Source organism: Danio aesculapii, chromosome 2, assembly GCF_903798145.1.
Source record: "Danio aesculapii chromosome 2, fDanAes4.1, whole genome shotgun sequence".
In the NCBI taxonomy this organism is placed as follows: Eukaryota; Metazoa; Chordata; class Actinopteri; order Cypriniformes; family Danionidae; genus Danio; species Danio aesculapii.
In genome coordinates, this window is record NC_079436.1 from 51,948,677 (window position 1) to 51,969,632 (window position 20,956).

Sequence of the window (20,956 nt, forward strand, 5' to 3'; positions counted from 1 at the left end):
ACCCACCGCGCAGCCTTTGGAAGTTACAATCATATAAAAATAACACTCAGTGGGCCAGAAACTTTCAAATTCATTACTCATGAGGTTAAGATGAATTTGTTAGTATTTTGAGCGATGCAGTATCGTATCGTTTTGTACCGTACACGTAAAGGCAACATTCTACTTGTAACTGCATGCTAAAAAAACATACTTATCAAGCATTTTTTGTTGTTTTAATCATTATTTTATATTCATTTCAAACTTTAAAACACTTATATTGTTATTTTGTACAAATGTATTGGTAAATAAAATATATATATATATTAAAATACTAATAAAACTTCTCAAATGTCATGATAAAATCAACTCTGTGTAGACAAACATTCATTCATTCATTCATTTTCCTTTGGCTTAGTCCCTGATTTATCAGGGGCAGCCACAGCAAAATGAACCACCAACTACTGTAGCATGTGTTTCACACAGCGGATACCCTTCCAGCCACAACCCACTACTAGGAAACACCCATACACTCTTATAATCGCACACACACATACACTACGGCCAATTCAGTTTATTCAATTCACCTATAGCGCATGTGTTTGGAAAGCGGAGCACCCAGAGGAAACCCACGCCAACACGGGAAGAACATGCAAACTCCACACAGAAAGTGGCCAGCCGGGGCTTGAACCTGCGACCTTCTTGCTGTGAGGCAACAGTGCTAACCACTGAGCCACTGTGCCTCCCCTACATTAACATAAAAAATTCGAAAACTTTCTCAGACAAAACTGAATAACGCTAACTCAAAAAAATAATCAGACCTCAATCTCATAAACCTCATGAAGCAAATAAAGCAAACATCTAGCACTAATAGTAATAAATAGCTTCTCACCGCTTTCTCCTCTTCATCCTCTGATGACTCGGTGTCCTCCTCCTCTTCCTCCTCCTCAGGAAACTCCACATCTGACTCTCCGGGTGCGATGGGCACACAGATGGTGAGGTTGGGATTGGTCATGTAACTGTCCTCGCTTTCTGGAAAAACATACTTCTCGAAGCTTCCCAGTCCGCCGTTGCACTCTGTGTGATTCAGGGTCACTTGTGCCTCTTTGGATTTGCGTCTGTGCCGCGTCAGGTTCCCGCTGAAGAGATCTTTGATGCCGTTCAGGAGCCAAGAGAAACCAAATTGGATTCGAGCGATGGCGATCTGAAGGTTGTTCATTTCTCCGTCTTCATCCGGCGCTGATAGATTATCAGAGCTGAACGAGCTCAGCAACAGGGCCAGAAACAGATTCAAGACCTAGAGAGGAACCAAGAGCAGATCATTTGTTTTGCATTAGAGCTGTGGGATTTATCAAAGTATCGCAAATGTGCATATTACAATGGTTTGCAATAAACTAGGTATTTAATACAGATCATATACAAAGGTGTCTTGTTGTGGCTGCCACTAACACACTCTCTGACAATCCTTTCTGCACATCAGACAATGTAGTCACAGTTGAAGTCAGAATTATTAGCCCTCTTGTATGTTTTTCCCCAATTTATTTTTAAGGGAAAAAGATTTTTTCAACACATTTCTAAACAAAATAGTTTTAACTCCTCTCTAATAACTGATTTCTTTTATCTTTGTCATGATGACAGTACATAATATTTACTAGATATTTTTCAAGATACTAGTATTCAGCTTAAAGTGACATTTAAAGGCTTAACTAGGTTAATTAGGCAAGTCATTGTATAATGATGGTTTGTTCTGTAGACTATCGAAAAAAAGATAGTGCTTATGAGGGCTAATAATATTGACCTTAAACTGGTTTGAAAAAATTAAAACTGTTTTTATTCTAGCCGAAATAAAACAAATAAGAAAAAATATTATAGGAAATACTGTGAAAAATTCCTTGCTCTGTTAAACATTTGATAAATATTTGAAAAAGAAAAAAAATTCACAGGAGGGCGAAACATTTTGACTTCGAGTTTTTAGTGTCCTGTCCCCAAACTGGAGTCATCCTGAGCCACTCTAAATTTTATAGCATGTTGAAAACAGTTCTTAATTACAATGCAAAAAGCCAGACAACTGTTTATTAATAGAGTAATCGTGTAATGATTGTTTTCACAAGCTCATTAAACTTTCATTAACACCGATAACTAGGACGCACACTTAGGCCCAATGAGATTGCAATGACACATGATGACGTGTACAGGTGCTGTAGTGCTGTCCCATTTCTTAGGGGTAAATTTTGAAGCCCTTCCCCTTCACACTCTGTATCAAAGGCCAAGGGGTAGGGGTACAAAAATAGAATTGGGATTGGGCCTTAAACCTTATCTGCAAAAAAACATACACCATTAATTTTCAAAAGCAGACGTTATTGTTGTTGTTATATCAAGATAGTCACACGCTAATTATTCATGTCAATATAAAAATAAACACTTTATGTATTTAGTATATAGTGAGATTGCAGACATTTTGAAACAATAATTCATTCACACTCCAAGACATAAAGGCTAAAATGTAAAGTTATGGAATAATAAATAAATACATAATGAATAAAAATTCATTTCCAAAAGACCCACGCCAACACAGGGAGAACATGCAAACTCCACACAGAAATGCCAACTGGCCCAGCCGGAACTCGAATCAGTGACCTTCTTGCTGTGAGATGACAGTGCTAACCACTGTGCCGCCCTACTTGCTTTTTGTGGTACTAATTATTTTTTAAATTAAAGTAACAATTTTATTATAGTGTTTTTTTTCTGTTTTTACTTTGTGTTTATTTAGATTTTTTTTACCAGTGTGATTTTTAACTCCATCAAAATCATAACTAATGATAATAGTATATAAAACCTACAATTTCAACAAAATCATACATTTTTTATTTATACACCTATATAATTACGTGAGATTTTATTAATACTGTGACCACTTAACAAGAAAAAAAAACTACATTTTCTTTGTCCTCAAATAAATTATAATTTTTTTCTGTTTAATTGTTTATCTCGGCTACTTTCCAAGGAGATTTGTTTCTGTTGAACTTGACGTACAGTAAACAAACTAAGATAAAAAAATTCACAGTCATGTTGAACACAAAACTGAAACTAAAATGACTAAAACTTTTTAATGAATGTATTTAAAATGTAATATATGTAAAAATATAATAAAACTTATGCAAATTAATAATAACAATAAATAGTCCTTTATTGATACTTCAGGAACACTATGCAAAGAAGCACTCGTCCTTCTCAAAACCAAAGCCAAATTAGTTTTTTAGGCCCAATGTTGTTTACAGTGGAAAATCTGATACATTTTAAAGCGACACATTTGCTCAAATGTTAGTAAATCCTTTGTATAGTTATTGTGAGCACAGCAACAAACTGTTGTTGATCTATTAACCTTCAGTTACAGCAACTGTTTCCACTGCAATCTGTGTTTCTGGGAACGGCAGTCTTCATATAAGCCCTTGTTCTGCAGCTGCAGAAATTTCAACTGCTTACAAAGCATGTCCCATGTTCATAACAGGCTTTTCCCCCTGCCGTCTGATCTATTATAAGAGCCACTTTGCAGGTTGTCATAGAAACCTGATTAGTTGCACTATGACCTTTAATCACACTAGACAGCAAAGATAATCCCAAAGTGACTTGTGTGAGAAGAGAAGGAGATCAGCAGATCAGCGGTGTTGCGGACCGCTTTAGGTGAATTCAACCGCCTGTCAATTTGAGCTGTTGTGTTTAGAAAATAGAGGTCTGAAATTACAAACCCATATCAGAAAAAGTTAGGACAGTATGGAAAACACAAATAAAAGGAAAGTATTGATTTCCAAATTCATGCAACACATTCTAAAAAAGTTGGGACGGGCAATTTAGGACTAGTAATCAGATAAATAACTTAAATGATGGGATATGAAACAGCTGATGTCAACAGGTGATTGTAATTATGATTTGGTACAAAAGCAGCATCCAAGAAAGGTCGAATCCTTTAGGAGCAAATATGGGCAGAGGATTGCCAGTTTGCCAACAAATACATGAAAAAATTATAGAATTGTTTAAAAACAATGTTCCTCAAAGAAAGATAGCAAGACATTTGGATATTTCCTCTTCAACAGTGCATATCATAATTAAAAGATTCAAGGATTCAAATGTGATCTCCGATCCTTCAGGCAGCACTGCATCAACAATCCTCTTTCATCTATGAGCGATGTCACCACATGGGCTCAGAAATACTTTTTCAAACCTTTGTCAAGTACTACAATACGTAGTTACATCTACAAATGCAAGTTACGACTGTACTGTGCCAAAAGGAAGCCCTATGTTAACAGTGTCCAGAAGCGCTGTTGACTTGATCTGGGCTCGGAGGTGTCTGGAAATCACTTCTTTCTTTTTTCATTTGCGTTTTCCATACTGTGGCAACTTTTTCTGATTTTAGGGGTTGTAAACTTGTCTATCACTGAACAGGCATGGGAAGATAACCGGTTTCAAGGTATACCGCAGTTTGGAAAAGTCAAGGTTATACCGTTCCTAAAGTATGTAATAATCTTTTACATTTTTCTTTTTTTTTCTTTTTTAAGACAACAGTGTCTCCAGCAGAAAAAATATCTAGAGATGCTGTTTTAAATTGAAAAGAAATCAGTGTTTTTGACACTATTATAGGCCGCAGAAGTCAATGATTCATTTGAGTTATTTAGCCTGACATGTTTACTGTTGCAAAATATTTTAAATGTTTCTCAAAATAAGATATACAGTATTGTGGGAAAAGGAGAAGGCGTTTTTGTTTTTTACTCAGACATTTAAAAAGAATATATTTTAAAGCAGCAATCACAATACCGTGAAACTGTGATACTTTTATCCAAGGTTGTCATACCATCAGAATCTGAACTGGCGTCAGAACTGGTCCATGCCTATCACTGAAAAATGAACAGTTTAAGGTTTCAGGGTAAGGTGCATCGTGTGAATTTGTACAATCTCATTTTTTTTGGAAAAATTAAAAGCACTTTTAGAAAAAAAAAGGTCTTAGATGTTCTTAGATTTTTTTTGTCTCGTTTCTAGTCCAAATTTCTAAAAAAAATCTTAAATCAAGCATTTTCTAGACAAGCAAAATGTCAAAAGGAAAAACAAGATTATTTCTCTTAACCCACATTGCCACATTATTTAGCTTGTTTTAAGGAAAAACTTAAGGAAAGATTATTTCTTAAAACAATAATTTTTAGATATTTAGACTGTAAACAAGACAAAAAACACTGCAAGTAAGAAAGGCTTTTTTGCAATATATATTTTCATAACTGAGTATACAATGCTTGTCTTTATAAGATTCAGTTCTAGAGCATGAGTGGGAAACAATCATCTGTCTCTATTATAGTGAGTTGTGTTAGTTTAGTTTAGTTTGTTGTTTCGTGCATTTGTGATACAGATGTAATTTCACGTACATACCAACTACCTAAACTACTACTAAACTACTAAAACTACCAAACTACCTAAACTACTTCCCTCACCCGCCGCTCCATGAAAAATTATTAATAACAAAAATCAGTCTAAGCTATGAAAAAGGTTGCAGACCCCTGCCCTAAGTAACGTTTTTCAGATTTGCAAAAAAACAGCGCTCTCTAGTGGATTCATCACCTGAAACATGCAATGAAATGTACCAGGAGTGATGTATTTTATGATTCACAAAAATGTAGTCCGAGGCACATATTTACAATCAGCCTGTGCTACACAAACCAGTTACCCATGAATGAGTCCGTTTCTACACTGTTCACACCAACTGTTTGTGTTTCATCCTGTCACTCCTGTTTCTTCTGTAAACTGACATTGACTAAAGTCGGCAACACATCCACAGATAACAACAGATATTGGAAAATTAGTCAACCGTTGAATTAGTTTGACAGTATAGTGATAGAACAAGTTTCTTGGTGGATCATTTGTTTAGCTTTAAATGTATTGGTCTTGTAATTGATGATGTGTGCTCTCTGATTACAATAATCACAAAAGAAGCAACATTTCTGCATGGGATTTTCTTTTTTTATAGTACATAGTTTGGCTCGTTTTTGTCTGTCAGGTACTTAAGAAAGGACAAAATGTCCTGCAGTTTTGCAAGTTCATGTTGTCTGTCCTTTTACCTGGTTTTTAAAAGCATGCTTCTTCAATTACTACTGGCAAACAGCTACATATTACAATACTTTATGGTACACAAGCTTGAAAAACCAGAAAAAGCTTGAAAAAATATATAATAGTACACACTTAACTATGCTGAAGCACAAGCCTGTGGACCTATTCCTCGAATGAGTTTCTAAGAACCTGTTTCTCCTAAGAAACAGGAGAATTCTGGGTAAATCATTGTGGTTAAAGCTCAAATTTGCTAGTTATTTTCTTGGAAAGGATTGTTCTTGCTCAGCAGTCAATTACGTATAGCTGACAAAAGTATTGAATGTGTCTTCTGCAAAAGTGTTTTAGTGCAGAAACAGCTATAGAAAATGTATGCATAACCAGTCTTTGACCCCTTATAATCCCCTCATTGATTTTCACTTGAATCAACATCATAAATATGGTGTCTGCCATGAGATTTCATATGTGTTTGCAATCTTTCAAGGACAGTTTGGGAACTATATAATTGTGATTTATTTTATTTAAGTTATTTATTTATTTATTTATTTATTTATTTATTTATTTATTTATAATCCAGAATTTACAAACACTTTAACCATGTATTTACATTTTTGTGGTTATTGGATAAAAGAAATTTGGGCTGATGAGCATACTTTGAAGCGATATGCAGTGTTGCAAAGAGAAGTTGTAGCTATGAAATATATTTGTATTATTTAATTTCCCTTTCCCTGAGCAAATGCCTGACTGCGGTATGTGAGTGATAGTCTTAGCCAATTGAGCGATGAGTGTCTTGCTAAAAAGTCAACTGAAAGTATTGCTAGTGACACTCAATATCAGAGTACAATATCAGAGTTGTTTCAGCCATGTTAGTTTGCTGAGTGTTCTGTATTTTTATCATTTATTTGTTTTTATAATAAGCTACACCATCTCTCTAATTTGAGTCAGAATGGTAAGGTCTTTTTATTTGTGTTTACTGTTTGCGCTAAAGAATTTGAGTGTTTCATTTATGAATATTAAAAAATAAATTTGACTTAGTGTTTAAGTTAATATCTTTTCAGTTCCTATTTTAACTAACACCCATACTCGTACTGCATTTTAGCAGTAAAAAGCTACAGATTGAACTGAAGCTTGACTTCAAAATTAAATTGCAAATCTAAAAATCACAATATCTGTCATAAATAAATAAAAATATATTTTCCCCAAATCACACAGCCCTAGCCAGTGGTTCATTTTGTGATTTGGAGACCCTAAGCAACTCCAACCATGGGGCCCAACAGTCCTAAATTGCACCCTTTCTACTTTTATGTAATTTTTATTTATTTAGCTTTTGTTAAATCACTTGATCTTCTTTTCTACATGTTATCTTAATGCAGTGTCTACATTCTAAAGGGTTTGTTTTCTTAAAATGAATTCACAGCTAAAAATAATGAACAAAAAAATGTACATTTTGAAAACAAATCTTTACCTGATTTGACTGTTGGACTGCTCCGTGATGGGGGGGTGGACAAATTGTGCAGATGTTATAATAATATTTTATTTTATAATATTATTATTACCTAGCATTACATTATTATAATAATATTATATTTCATTATACAGTACACTCAACAGCCACTTTATTAGGCACAGAGTTGTACTAGTAAAAAAAAACTGCTTTTGCCTTCAGAACTGCGTTAATACTTCGTGGCATAGATTCAACAAGATAGTGGAAATATTCCTCAGAGATTTAGGTCGATATTGACATGAACTCGCTGTCATGTTCAAGAAAACAGTTCTGCTGGAAGTCAGATTGGTACTATTGGGCCTAAAGTGTGCCTAGAAGATATCCCCCACACCATTACACCACCAGCAGCCTGAACCGTTGACACAAGGCAGGATGGATCCATGCTTTCATGTTGTTGATGCCAAATTCTGACCCTACCATCCGAATGTTGCAGCAGAAATCGAGACTGATCAGACCAGGCAACGTTTTTCCTCTGACCTCATCAAGGCATTTGCGCCAATAGAACTGCCGCTCACTGGATATTTTCTCTTTTTCTGACCATTCCCTAGCGATGGTTCTGCGTGAAAATGCCAGTAGATCAGCAGTTTCTGAAATACTCAGACCAGCTCGTCTGGCACCAACAACCATGCTACATTCAAAGTCACTTAAATCACCTGTCTTCCTCATTCTGATGCTCAGTTTGAACTGCAGCAGATCGTCTTGACCATGACTACATGCCTAAATGCATTGAGTTGCTGCCGTGTGATTGGCTGATTAACAATTTGCGTTAATGAGCAGTTGGACAGGTGTACCTAATAAATTGGCCGGTGAGTGTATATAGGTATAATTTATACTTCTAGGTATTTATTAGGCGGCTGCTTACCTCGCTTATTGGTTAAATGTGCCCATAATAGCCTATAAATGCATTAATATCAAATTATGTTGTCTGATTTAAAAATCTTGCAAGCATTATAAACGAACCTCAGACTGAGAACATATTAAAAGGATTTTTTTTTTTTTAATGTGCAGTTCATGACCCCTTTAATTCATTGAAACATGAAAGTAAAGTGACTTCATGTCTCTTTTTAGGACAGTCATCTTGTCGAAACAGCAAAACTTAGCAAGAAAAGCTTATTGCATCTTATTTTCTGGGAAAAAGACCTCATTTCCTCTTCTTAGAGGTATTTTCTGGTCACGACTGGATCACGGATAAACATCTGGGAGAATTAAGGAATATTTCTCTAATGCATGCTTACAATCTGAGATTTTTGTTCGGATAGGATATCTTATCATCTATCTATCTATCTATCTATCTATCTATCTATCTATCTATCTATCTATCTATCTATCTATCTATCTATCTATCTATCTATCTATCTATCTATCTATCTATCTATCTATCTATCTATCTATCTATCTATCTATCTATCTATCTATCTATCTATCTATCTATCTATCTATCTATCTATCTATCTATCTATCTATCTATCTATCTATCTATCTATCTATCTATCTATCTATCTATATTTTTTTTTTCTGGTGTAGTCACTTATTATATCATTTTGTGCTTAACATATTTTCTATTTCAGGCAAGGACGAAAAAAGGTAAGTAAATGAAATTTTCTCTCCCTTTTTCCATCTCTTTAATCAGGAAGCATTTTCACAGGAAGTATTCAGATTTACTAGGTTAGAAAATAAACATGCATTTATTCAGAAGAGGAATAATCCATTCTGACCTACACTGTAACATGTTGTCCCAACACAAATCAATCAAGTTAATTTAATTGATTTTACAAATGTAAGTGGATTCAACATAAAACAGTTAAGTTGTCCCCAAAAAACCTCATTTTATACAAGTAGTTTAAACAAGAAGCATTTTTCTGAGTGTATCACATCTTCATTTAACATTCTACACTCATTTCCTTACAAATTATTCCTAATTTAACAGTATGTTTTAATGGTTTAATGTCCAGGGATTCATGTACAACTGAATTATTTAGTGTAATATATTGAAATGCTTTGAATAATTTTATTATGTAAGAAGATAAAGACTGCTGTGCTGAGTGATATTTTTACAGCTAATTTGTTATTTTTTTAAATACAACCCCACATCAGAAAACGTTAGGACAGTATGGAAAATGCAAATAAAAAAGGAGTGATTTCCAAATTTACTTTGACTTGTACATTGCAGACAGTATGAGCACAAAATATTTCATGTTTTGTCTGGTCAACTTCATTTCATTTGTAAATAAACATCCTTTCCTGTCAGTCAGGCTAGCTACACGTTCCAATACACGTACTAGCAATTTAGTGCTTGTAATCAGGTAAATTAGTTAAATAATGATGTGATTTGAAACAGGTGATGTCAACAGGTGATTGTAATTATGATTTGGTACAAAAGCAGAATCCAAGAAAGGTCTAATCCTTTAGGAGCAAAGATGGGCAGAGGATCACCAGTTTACCAACAAATACATGTTCCCTTTAAAGAAAAATAGGAAGACATTTGAATATTTCCTCTTCAACAGTGCATAACATGATTAAAAAAGATTCAAGGAATTTGTAGGAATTTCACAGCCTAAAGCATAAGGACGCAAGCTTAAGCTGAACTACCGTGATCTCTGATCTCTCAAGCGGCACTGCATCAAGAATTGTTATTCATCTATAAGCAATATCACCACATGGGCTCAGGACTACTTTGGCAAACCTTTGTCAACTTTCAGAATACGTAGTTACATCCTCAAATGCCAGTTAAAACTGTACTTAGCCAAAAGGAAGCCCTATGTTAACAGTGTCCAGAAGCGGCGTTGACTTCTCTGGGCTCGGTGGCATCTGGGATGGACCTTTAATGCTGAAAAGTACCTAAAGATTTTTGCAGAGGAAGAGGATACAAGTACTTGACTGGCCTGACTGCAGTCCCAACCCTTCTCCAATAGAGAATGTGTGGCGCATTTTGAAGCACAAAATGCGCTAACTCAGACCTACTGTTGCCCCTTGGACTTGTTTGCAGGAAGAATAGGAAAAAATTATGCCTGATTACCTCATCACTTGGTATTTTCAGTCTTTTAAGTGTTGTGAATAGGAATGGCAACATTACAAAGTGGTAAATGCTTTACTGTTCCAACTTTTTTTTTTAAATGTGTTGCAAGAACCAAAATTGGAATATGGGTTTATTTAGAAAAATAAATTATTAAATAAATAAAAATCATGAGGAACACATTAAATAATGTTCATTGTAAGTAAATTTAGAAATCACTTCTTTTTTTATTTGCGTTTTTCAAACTGTCCCAACTATTTCTGATTTGGGGTTGTAAATCAATTAATGAACATTAAATATTGACATGACTTTGAATTATTTTATTACGTGCTTCCCACAGGTTTGAAACATACTTGCGGTGGTAGCCGGATTGAAACACACCTTTTACCCACGGCACATGGTTAACTACATGCAACATAAAAAGAGATTTTTAACTATATTTTTTATTTATTATACACCGTTTCTTTTCAATGGGGGCAAGTTTTTCTTTTCACTATTTGTTTTACTTTTATTCTATTCAGGAGCCATGTGCACCCACTGACAGGTAAAATCTGCTGCTGACATTTTGAGCATTATTGCCAGAGCAATTTAGATCTGTATAAAATATGCAATATATTAATCATCAAATAAAAAAATATACAGAAAATGAGAAATAAATGACAATAAGGAATAAAAACATCTATGGAATATAAATCTCTAAGAAGTATAAGTACAAGAATAAAAATGATTTAATCAACCATTTCTGATGGTGTACAAACATTTGGCAGCCAGTTTAGCTGTAATTTTGTCCTCTCTGGGTAAATAGGAAAGTTTATCCGAGTCATTTAGATCAAATAATTAATTATGTAATGTTTCTCTCGGTCTTGCGGTTGTGTATGCCCTGTCAACTGTGAAACCAAGTGAAAGTAAATCAAGTTTAAAATAAAAATGACAATGGCTTAGAAAGCGAAACCAAAAGCTGAATCCCGGACATTTTCAGACATTTAGAAACCCCAAAATATATCCCAAAACATGTCCCAAAAAGGCGCATCTCTGTGGGTCTCTGCAGAGCACGTGAGATTGTCTGTGAGAGTGTTGAAAGGACTTCCAGACACAAGTACAGTAGGAAATATTTAGTGCGAGAGAAGATTTTCCACTAGTTATTCGATTGCAGATGTTTGCCTATTGGGTGGATACAAAAAAGTGTAAGAGGATGATAATAATAAAAACAAAATGTCACCAAATATACTTGAGCGGCCATTAACATACATGTGTGGCCCAACGCAAGTAAAGTGTATGTGTGGGAAGCACAGCATGAGATGAAAAAGACTTCTTACTGATATTTTTCAGACCAATTGACCAATTAGAATGAAATATTCCAAAGCACTATTTAAAACTCATTGGCATAACCTGATCAGAAAACCTTGTACTCACCACCAGGTTTCCTATGACCATGACCAGCATGAAGACCAGAATGCAAAGCGGCTGTCCGGCCACCTCCATACAGTCCCACATGGTCTCGATCCACTCCCCGCACAGGACCCTGAACACGATGAGGAACGAGTGGAAGAAGTCCTTCATGTGCCAGCGAGGAAGAGTGCAGTCGTAGCTGATCTTGCAAACACAATCCTGATAATTTTTGCCAAACAGCTGCATGCCGACCACGGCGAAGATGAAGACGATGATGGCCAGGACCAGCGTCAGGTTCCCCAAAGCACCCACAGAGTTACCGATGATCTTTATCAGCGTGTTGAGGGTGGGCCATGACTTTGCTAGTTTAAAAACTCTGAGCTACAGACAAAAAAAATAGAGAAAATCAAAACAAATAGCCCCCCTGTGAAATTTCCCAAATAATGTTTAACAGAGCAAGGCATTTTTCACAGTATTTCCTATAATATTTTTTCTTCTGGAGAAAGTCTTATTTGCTTTATTTAGGCTAGAATAAAATAAGTTATTAATTTAAAAAAAAAACATTTTAAGGTCTATTATTAGCTCTCTTAAGCTATATATATATATATATATATATATATATATATATATATATATATATATATTAATTGTCTACAGAACAAACTATCCCTATATAATGATTTACCTAATTACCCTAAAGCCACGGTCACACTAGAGTTTGTGCTTGCAAAATTCTGCGCTGTGAAAAGGGGCGGGATAAAAGATAAAAACAACATTGGTGAAGCAAGCGATTGCTCCAAATTTGCTCCAATTTCTGTCCAAAGAGGTCATGTTTTGATCTTTTGATCTCACGCAATTATATGATGTGATTTCGCAGGTCTGAGTTCATCAAGCTTTCGATTGCAGCGGAATGTGAAACTAGTCGCACAAGCTTGCGTTTCCGGTCTGCCGTAGTCGCATGTGTGACTAGAGCTTCACCAGGTTATAGTTCAGTCACTTTAGACTGAATACTAGTATCTTGAAAAATACAGTGCTCAGCATAAATAAGTACACCCCTCACAAATCTATCTTTTAAATTCATATTTTTAATAGGAAGCTATACAATATTATATATCTGGAGTTAATCTAACAAAACAACGGTCCTACAACTAGTACACCCAAATTTATATGTTATAGAATAAATAAATTAAAAAAAAGGAAGAATCAAGAGAAGCAAAAAAAAAAATGGAAAAGTTTAGTTGAAATTTTGTTGGTTGTAATTTTTTTGCAATATTTTGTGTATATATACAGTGTATATAACTGTGTATATATACAGTTGAAGAGAGAATTATTAGCCCCTCTGTTTATTTTTTTTCCCAATTTCTGTTTAATGGAGAGCAGATTTTTTTCAACACATTTCTAAACATAATAGTTTTAATATCTCATTTCTAATAACTGATTTATTTTAGATATTTTTCAAGATAACTCTATACAACTTAGTGTTAATTTCTAATAATAACTGATTTATTTGATCTTTGCCATGATGACAGTACATAATATTTTACTGAATATTTTTCAAGACACTTTTATACAGCTTAAAGTGACATTCAAAGGCTTAACTAGGTTAATTAGGTTAACTAGGCAGGTTAGGGTAATTAGGCAAGTTATTGTATAATGATGGTTTGTTCTGTAGACAATCGAAGCAAAAAATAGCTTAAGGGGGCTATTAATTTTGATCTTAAAATGGTGTTTAAAAAAAAAATTTAATTCGAAGGGGGGGGGGGGGGGGGTTGGGCTAATAATTTCCTCTGTGTTTGTGTGTATGTATATATATATATACACTTCTCAGAAATGGGTCTTGATAGGGGAAAAGTTGCAACTCGTATTGTGCATCAACCATGTTATTTCTGGCCAAAAATACATTTCTTTTTATTTTTCATTGTCTGGTCATATAGATAAGCTGAACATGCGTGCATTAATACAATAACATATATATGTTTTATCACTATGACTTGCATTTCTTTTTGCTCTCAAAACTGCATCAGATTGCAATGTAAATGCAATTTGCGTTAATTTTAATTTGCAAGTCATGTTTCACTGTACTCTATATCATCCATCTATCAATTTCAGATTGTACTCTCTGAATATCCTTTTGCGATCAGAAATCCAGTTACAGGAGTTCAATACCTTGGCGATCATGTTGATGTGATTAAATGTAACTTTGCAAGATACGTTTGGCTCTACTCAATAACATCTCTGTCAATTTCTCAATTTCTATTGGATATATTGTAGGCTTGTTCTGTATATACTCTCAGAAATCAGATTACAAGAGCAAAAATGCATTTTTATATTGACTTTAAGTGCACGATTTGCTTGGCTAACACTTAATAACATTGTTAGCCATATATTCTCTTGTAATATAATATTTTAGCTAAACCATGACCTATATTCACTTTTTTTTCTCAGTGTGACTGTTGTTGAGGCAAAAGAAAGTATAGGCCGCTTTTTTTTGAGATGTCAACTCCAACATATTTAATCTCACTAATGGATAAAGGATTACTGCGTTGCCAAATATGCACATTCGGGCGAAGCTTTCAAAAAAAGACAAATTTTGTACATTAACACACAGCACTGCTTAACAACAGTATTTATTCTCACAATATAAAGGGATGTTAAAAGCTCTGTGCAGCTTTAATCTGATAATAAATAGCAAGACACCGAGTTCAAGAGGATCAGGCAAGTGCAGATGGACTGTGCGTGCCACCTTTGTCACGCGTACTGTGGTTTTCGTCGCATAAAAACAGATGTGTTGATATTTTAATGGAGTGTCTGCACTAATGGATTCAGCGTGTGTAAAATACCTCCTAATTACAGACTCATAACCAAAATTAATGGCAGATTTAGAGCCAAGGATTTTTTATTTTCCCAAATCTGTCCCTTTTTCATGTCTTAATGATGCATACTAATATTTAATGCTGGCCAATATATCAAATATCTATGATACTGACAGTGCTTTTGTTTGCAAGGATAAGGTCTAGTAAACTGATGAATATTATGGAGATTTTTTTGGGGATTGTAAGTATGTGAGTATTACGAAAAACAGGTTTCACAATGTTTCTAATTTATTCTTCTGCTGCAAAAACATCACTTTTTGTGAATCAACAGTTAGTTAAAAAGAAAAACTTGCTGGTTTTCAACAAACTTTGTGTTATTGCAGTGTGTGTAGTATATTTAAAAGAATTTGTGTGTCAATGTGTCGCCTACACCAATATCAGCAAAAATATCTAATTTTCATGTCATTTTATATACTTTAGAAAGTGTAAGGGCTTTTAGTAAAACTACAGCTCAAACATCTTCATTTTTCAATTCCCATCTATTAACATTCTGAACAGTTTTTTTCTTTTGCATTTTTACAGCATAAAACGGATCGCACAATATATATTATTCAAATTCATATATATATATTATTCATATATTATTATTATTATTCAATAAATACACTACCTGACAAGTCTTTTATATAAAATAATAACTTGACTTCTAGTTGATCATTTGGTATCAGAAGTGGCTTATATGAAAGGTAAAGGCCTCTAGATTACACTTAATTGACCAAAATAAATTGAGATCATGCCTTGATTTTGAATGATTTAATTAGGACAGTAAGGTCTGACTTTGCTTAGACAAAAGTCTCGTCACTTAACAGAAATAATGTACAGCATAGAAAATAAAGTCATGCTGCAGTGGAAAAAGAATGAATACTGTGTCTGACTCCCATGAGCTTGGAGGACTGCATCCATACATCTCTGCAATGACCCAGAGTTCATCAAGATTCTCAATAATGTTTATGCCTGGTGACTGGGCTGGCCAATCCTGGAGCAGCTTGACTTTCTTTGCTTTCAGGAGCTTTGATGTGGAGGCTGAAGTATGAGAAGGAGCGCTATCCTGCTGAAGAATTTGCCCTTTCCTGTGGTTTGATTGTAATGGGCAGCACAAATGTCTTGATACCTCAGGCTGTTGATGTTGCCATCTACTCTGCAGATCTCTCGCACAGCCCCATACTGAATGTAACCCCAAACCATGATTTTTCCTTCACCAAACTTGACTGATCTCTCTGAGTCTTGGGTCCATGCGGGTTCCAATAGGTCTTCTGCAGTATTTGTCACGATTGAGATGCAGTTCAACAGATGATTCATGGGAAAAATCTACCTTCTGCCACTTTTCCTAATGATCAACAAGAAGTCAAGTTATTATTTGTTGTGCTGGAATCGACGACAATACTTTTGTCAGGTGGTGTATAAACATGTATATTATTCATGCTTTTTAAATTTATTTATTCATTTTATTTTTGCATTTTATTTTTACTTTTCTTTCCTATTTCTTTTCATTTATGTATTTATTATTAATGTTATTATTTATTATTATTATTCTTATTATTTTATTTATTTATTTTTTATTTTCCCCTATGGGAAGTTATAGGTTGCTGAAGGAAGGAAGTGTTTTTGGGGTAGTGTTAGTAACAATAATACTATTAAAATTCTAAAATTAATGTTTTAATTGGCTGATTTGATGTTTTATGCAGAAAGTCTAATATATATATATATATATTTTTTTTTTTAATCCATCATCCTCTTGCAAAATGGAATAACATATTAAAATATTCCCCTCATGGGATTTCTCAAATATTCTCATATACTGTAACAGTCTTCATTTTTCTCCAGTCTAGAGAATTGGCTGTTTGTTTCCAAGCAGAGTTAAAGCTTACCAGTCTGAACGAGCGAAGAACAGACAGACCCTCCACATTGGAAAGACCCAACTCCATCAGACTCAAACAAACGATAATTCCATCAAAGATGTTCCAGCCTTGCTGAAAGTAATAATATGGATCCAGAGCAAAGATCTTCAGCACCATCTCCGCTGTGAAGATTCCAGTGAAAACCTGGTAAGCAAGAACCAAAGTTTACATTGAAATGAAATACATATTTACCATGTTACAAGAAATCAACAAGATAATGCACTACAAATTATATTGCAACTTGATTTTCAACCTTAAATACCTCAGTTGCATTATGTAAAGAACTTGTAGTCTGTCTTAGGTTATGTATACTATATAGAGTAGCAGTGTTTCCCAACCCTGTTCCTGAAGGCACAACAACAGTACACATTTTCAATCTCTTCCTAATCAAACTCACCCTAATCAACTCATCAGACCATTAGAAGAGACTCCAAAGAGCCATGACTCCGTTAACAGGGTTGGGAAACTTTACTGTATAGTATATGTATATTTAGATTACTGCTTCAGTAAGTTACCCCTGTGTACTCTAGGTTTAATAATTGCTGTTACCTCTAGTGTTATGTTTATATTTATGTTTATGCATGTAGCACCAAGGTTCTGCACAACATATGTTCACACGTGTAGGGGCATGACAATAAAGGCCTGTTTACACAAGCATGATCATTACAAATACAAATATAACAATAAATAAATTTGTATCAACTTTTACAAATGATAATAATCTGTTTATTTTAGTTTTGTTTATGATTTTTAGTGCATCTGACCAGTGAATCCAGCTCATGTAATAAATCTAATCAAGTAAATTTAGCAATCACAGTCACTTTAGTGGAATTAAAACAACCTTCTCTTTCCCCAGCATTTTCAAAGGAGGGAACGCAATCTAGATCTGGATACACGAGGAACTTTTATATTTATACTTCAAATTTGCTATCCTGGCTTGCATAAATTACATGTATTTGTATTATTATTTTCCATGGTATTACCCATTGTTTCCAAGACAAGTCATTTGTAAACATTTGGAAAAGACAAGTTTCCAAGACTGGTCATTATCTTTAAATAATCTATGGAAACATCAAAAATTAAGCAGTGAGCTTCTCCACAATGTAGCTTTAAATTACGCAAGCCCTTTATATTTCAATGCATTCCGAATGGCTGGCAGCATTTTAATGTTTAAGTTGGGAAAAAAATCCGCCTGAAAATAATTCCAAGCATGTCGTTTCTCTACATATTTAAAATTATAGCTGTGGTCTAAACTTTGCCCTTGTTTTATCGTTTATCGTTACCGAACTTTGTGTGAACCGCCCCTTAAAGCTCAACTTGACTTAATAATTGTACAGATGTAAAGCTATAAGAGAAATAACAGACCAGGTTTCCAATACTCAGCATGCTGTTGAATTCGTCAGTCATAGGATAGTGCTCGAGGGCCATGAATAACGTGTTGAGAACAATGCAGATGGTAATGGCGAGGTCCAGGAACGGGTCCATCACCATGACTTTAAGCCCTTCCTTCACTCTCAGCCAGGCAGGAGAACACGTCCATATCAGATACTTCTGTGCAAACTCATACCAGCATGGAGGACACTTTTGACGGGCCTCTTCCAGTTCTGAAGGGAGAATCAAAGGGGTAAAATAAAGGTGAGATGATGTTTGATTCTTTCAACTATTGGAATACAGTCATGGAGAGCAACATTGCATATCATTACAAGTAGAGATGTTCATTACAAGTAGACAGCAATTTAACTTTTAAAAATCATATTTCCCATGTCACAAAAACTGCTTTCTTTCATCTGAGAAATATCGCTAAGTTACGAAGTATGCTATCCATCTCAGATGCAGAAAAGCTAGTCCATGCTTTTATGACTTCTAGGCTGGACTACTGTAATGCTCTGTTTGCTGGCTGCCCAGCATCCTCTATTAACAAACTTCAATTAGTACAAAATGCAGCTGCCAGAGTTCTTACCAGGTCTATAAAATTTGATCACATCACCCCAATTTTATCCTCCTTACACTGGCTGCCTGTTAAGTTTCATATTGAATTTAAAATATTGCTTCTTACATATAAAGCTTTAAATAATCTAGCTCCTGCTTATCTAACCAATCTTCTGTCTCGCTACAATCCAACTCGCTCTTTAAGGTCTCAAAACTCAGGGCTTCTGGTAGTACCTAGAATAGCAAAGTCGAGTAAAGGAGGTCGAGCCTTCTCATTTATAGCTCCTAAACTCTGGAATAGCCTTCCTGAAAATGTCAGAGGCTCAGACACACTCTCCCAATTCAAAACTAGATTAAAGACCTATCTGTTCAGTAAAGCATACACTTAGTGCACCACTTAGGGGGCTTCCACACAGGTTATGCATCTTGCTGATATACACTGTGAACATCAGCTACGCTAATTATTTTCTTTATTCTCCATTTCCACCTGGGGATACTCTTCCCGAGGCCCTCAGACTATGCAGAGTCACTGATTCGATCCAAGACCAACGACGAGATGATCCCAAGGTTTCCATATCCTGGACCTGGCCGAATCCTGAGCAGCTACTGTGATGGTCATGGAAGAGTGGAGAACATGAGACTGATTCCTGTGATGCTCCAGAGACAGACGAGTCTTCGCTGAGGCAAGCCTCCGCCACTGAGACTGCAGCTCTGCACAAGACGTTTGGCCAGCGGAGAAATTAAAATGGTCGTGCCCAACTGAGTCTGGTTTCTCTCAAGGTTTTTTTTTTCTTCACTTCCGCCTTTAGTGAAGTTTTTTTTCCCTCTCCGCTGTCGCCACTGGCTTCCATGGTTCGGGATCTGTAGAGGTGCGCATCGTTGGATTTGCTCTTCAGTGTTTGGACTCTCAGTAGTGATTATTAAACCACACTGAACTGAGCTCAACTGAACTGAACTTAAACACTACAAACTGCATTACACTGTTCCTATTTACTGTGACCTTTTATGTGAAGCTGCTTTGACACAATCTACATTGTATAAGCGCTACACAAATAAAGGTGAATTGATGCACTGATACACTCAAATTTTTGCCTGCTTGTTCAAAGTGCTCATCTAAAATAAGCTGAAAAATTACAATTCTTGCTATTTTTGAGAGGGACAACTTAATTGTTTTATGTTCAATACACTTCAGTTTGTAAAATCAATTAACTTAATTGATTTATGTTTGGATATTATGAATGAATTGTTTGGAAGCCTGCATTTTTTTACTGTGTTAGGGATGCCACAATTCTCCATATAATATTGAATCGTTCGGTACGACATAAACAGTTCTGTAAATCAGTTCAGTGCTTCTGAATTGCGTTTTTTTCGGTTTTATGTTTAAATAATTCATGTGCCTTTTATTTCATTCCGAATTGACTGAAACTTCTGAGCTTAATTATAGGAGCCTGATAGAAAACGCTCATTTACAAGAAAAGAGGTCTGATGGATTTAGAGGGTTTTGCATCTGAACTCTTCATATGTTATTTTGGTAACACTTTAGAATAATGGTCCATTAGTTCATATATTTACTAATATTAACTAAGTATGACTAATCTTGTAAACAGTGTTGGCGCATTACAAGTAACGCAAATGATATAATATTACTTTTCTAAGTAACAAGTAATTCATTACTTTAAAATTTAAGTAATAATATTTGAGTATAGCTTTTTAAAAATGTAATGCGAGGTAATTTTTGAGTTTAATTAATTCACTTTTAAAAAATAGAATTATTGTTGAATCCCGCACTCAATGAAAGAATTTTCTCCCAGCAGAAACAAAAAGAAAGATGGCATAGCCTTACATTTTTGCGCTAGAAGTATTATCATCATTCTGAATGCATGGAGACAAGTAAAAGGGGATTGTCTCGATGCTCATTTTACTTCACTAATAAGACAAAAAGTACAAAAGCATCATTGCTTTAAACTTTTATGAATCTGTATATACGGCATTATAACATTATCCTAAATTATTATTATTTGATGTGTTGTTTTTAAAGGTAAATAAATTTGTGCAGTGTGTTGTTATTTGCAGAGCTCCTCTATTAAAAAAAAAAAAGGAAAATAAAAACCCTGCAAGTTCTGAAAGAGATCAAGCATTAGTAAAGTAATACTCAAAAGTATTATAACGCAATATCTTCTTTAAAAAGTAAAGCAACTAGTTACTGTTTTGGGGAGTAATTCAATATTTTAATGCAATAAGTAATTCAATGAATGAATTTTGTAATTCAAAAGTAACTCTTCCCAACACT

At 34.7% G+C, this 20,956-nt stretch overlaps 1 protein-coding gene and 1 long non-coding RNA gene across 2 annotated transcripts in view; one reads left to right on the forward strand and one right to left on the reverse strand.

The window, feature by feature from the left end:
* Positions 1–1,288, forward strand: part of LOC130213852 (uncharacterized) — a 44,925-nt gene extending 43,637 nt beyond the window's left edge. The window contains exon 3 of the long non-coding RNA XR_008835512.1: positions 928–1,288. This is a non-coding gene — a long non-coding RNA (uncharacterized LOC130213852). The remainder of the gene's footprint in view (positions 1–927) is intronic.
* scn12aa (sodium channel, voltage gated, type XII, alpha a) overlaps positions 1–20,956 on the reverse strand; it is a 114,508-nt gene that overhangs the window by 27,288 nt on the left and 66,264 nt on the right. Inside the window, exons 13-16 of the mRNA XM_056445654.1 lie at positions 18,103–18,341; positions 16,708–16,881; positions 11,991–12,347; positions 869–1,273 (exon numbers count right to left, since the gene is read on the reverse strand). Of these exons, the coding sequence (XP_056301629.1) occupies positions 869–1,273; positions 11,991–12,347; positions 16,708–16,881; positions 18,103–18,341 (1,175 nt within the window). The remainder of the gene's footprint in view (positions 1–868; positions 1,274–11,990; positions 12,348–16,707; positions 16,882–18,102; positions 18,342–20,956) is intronic.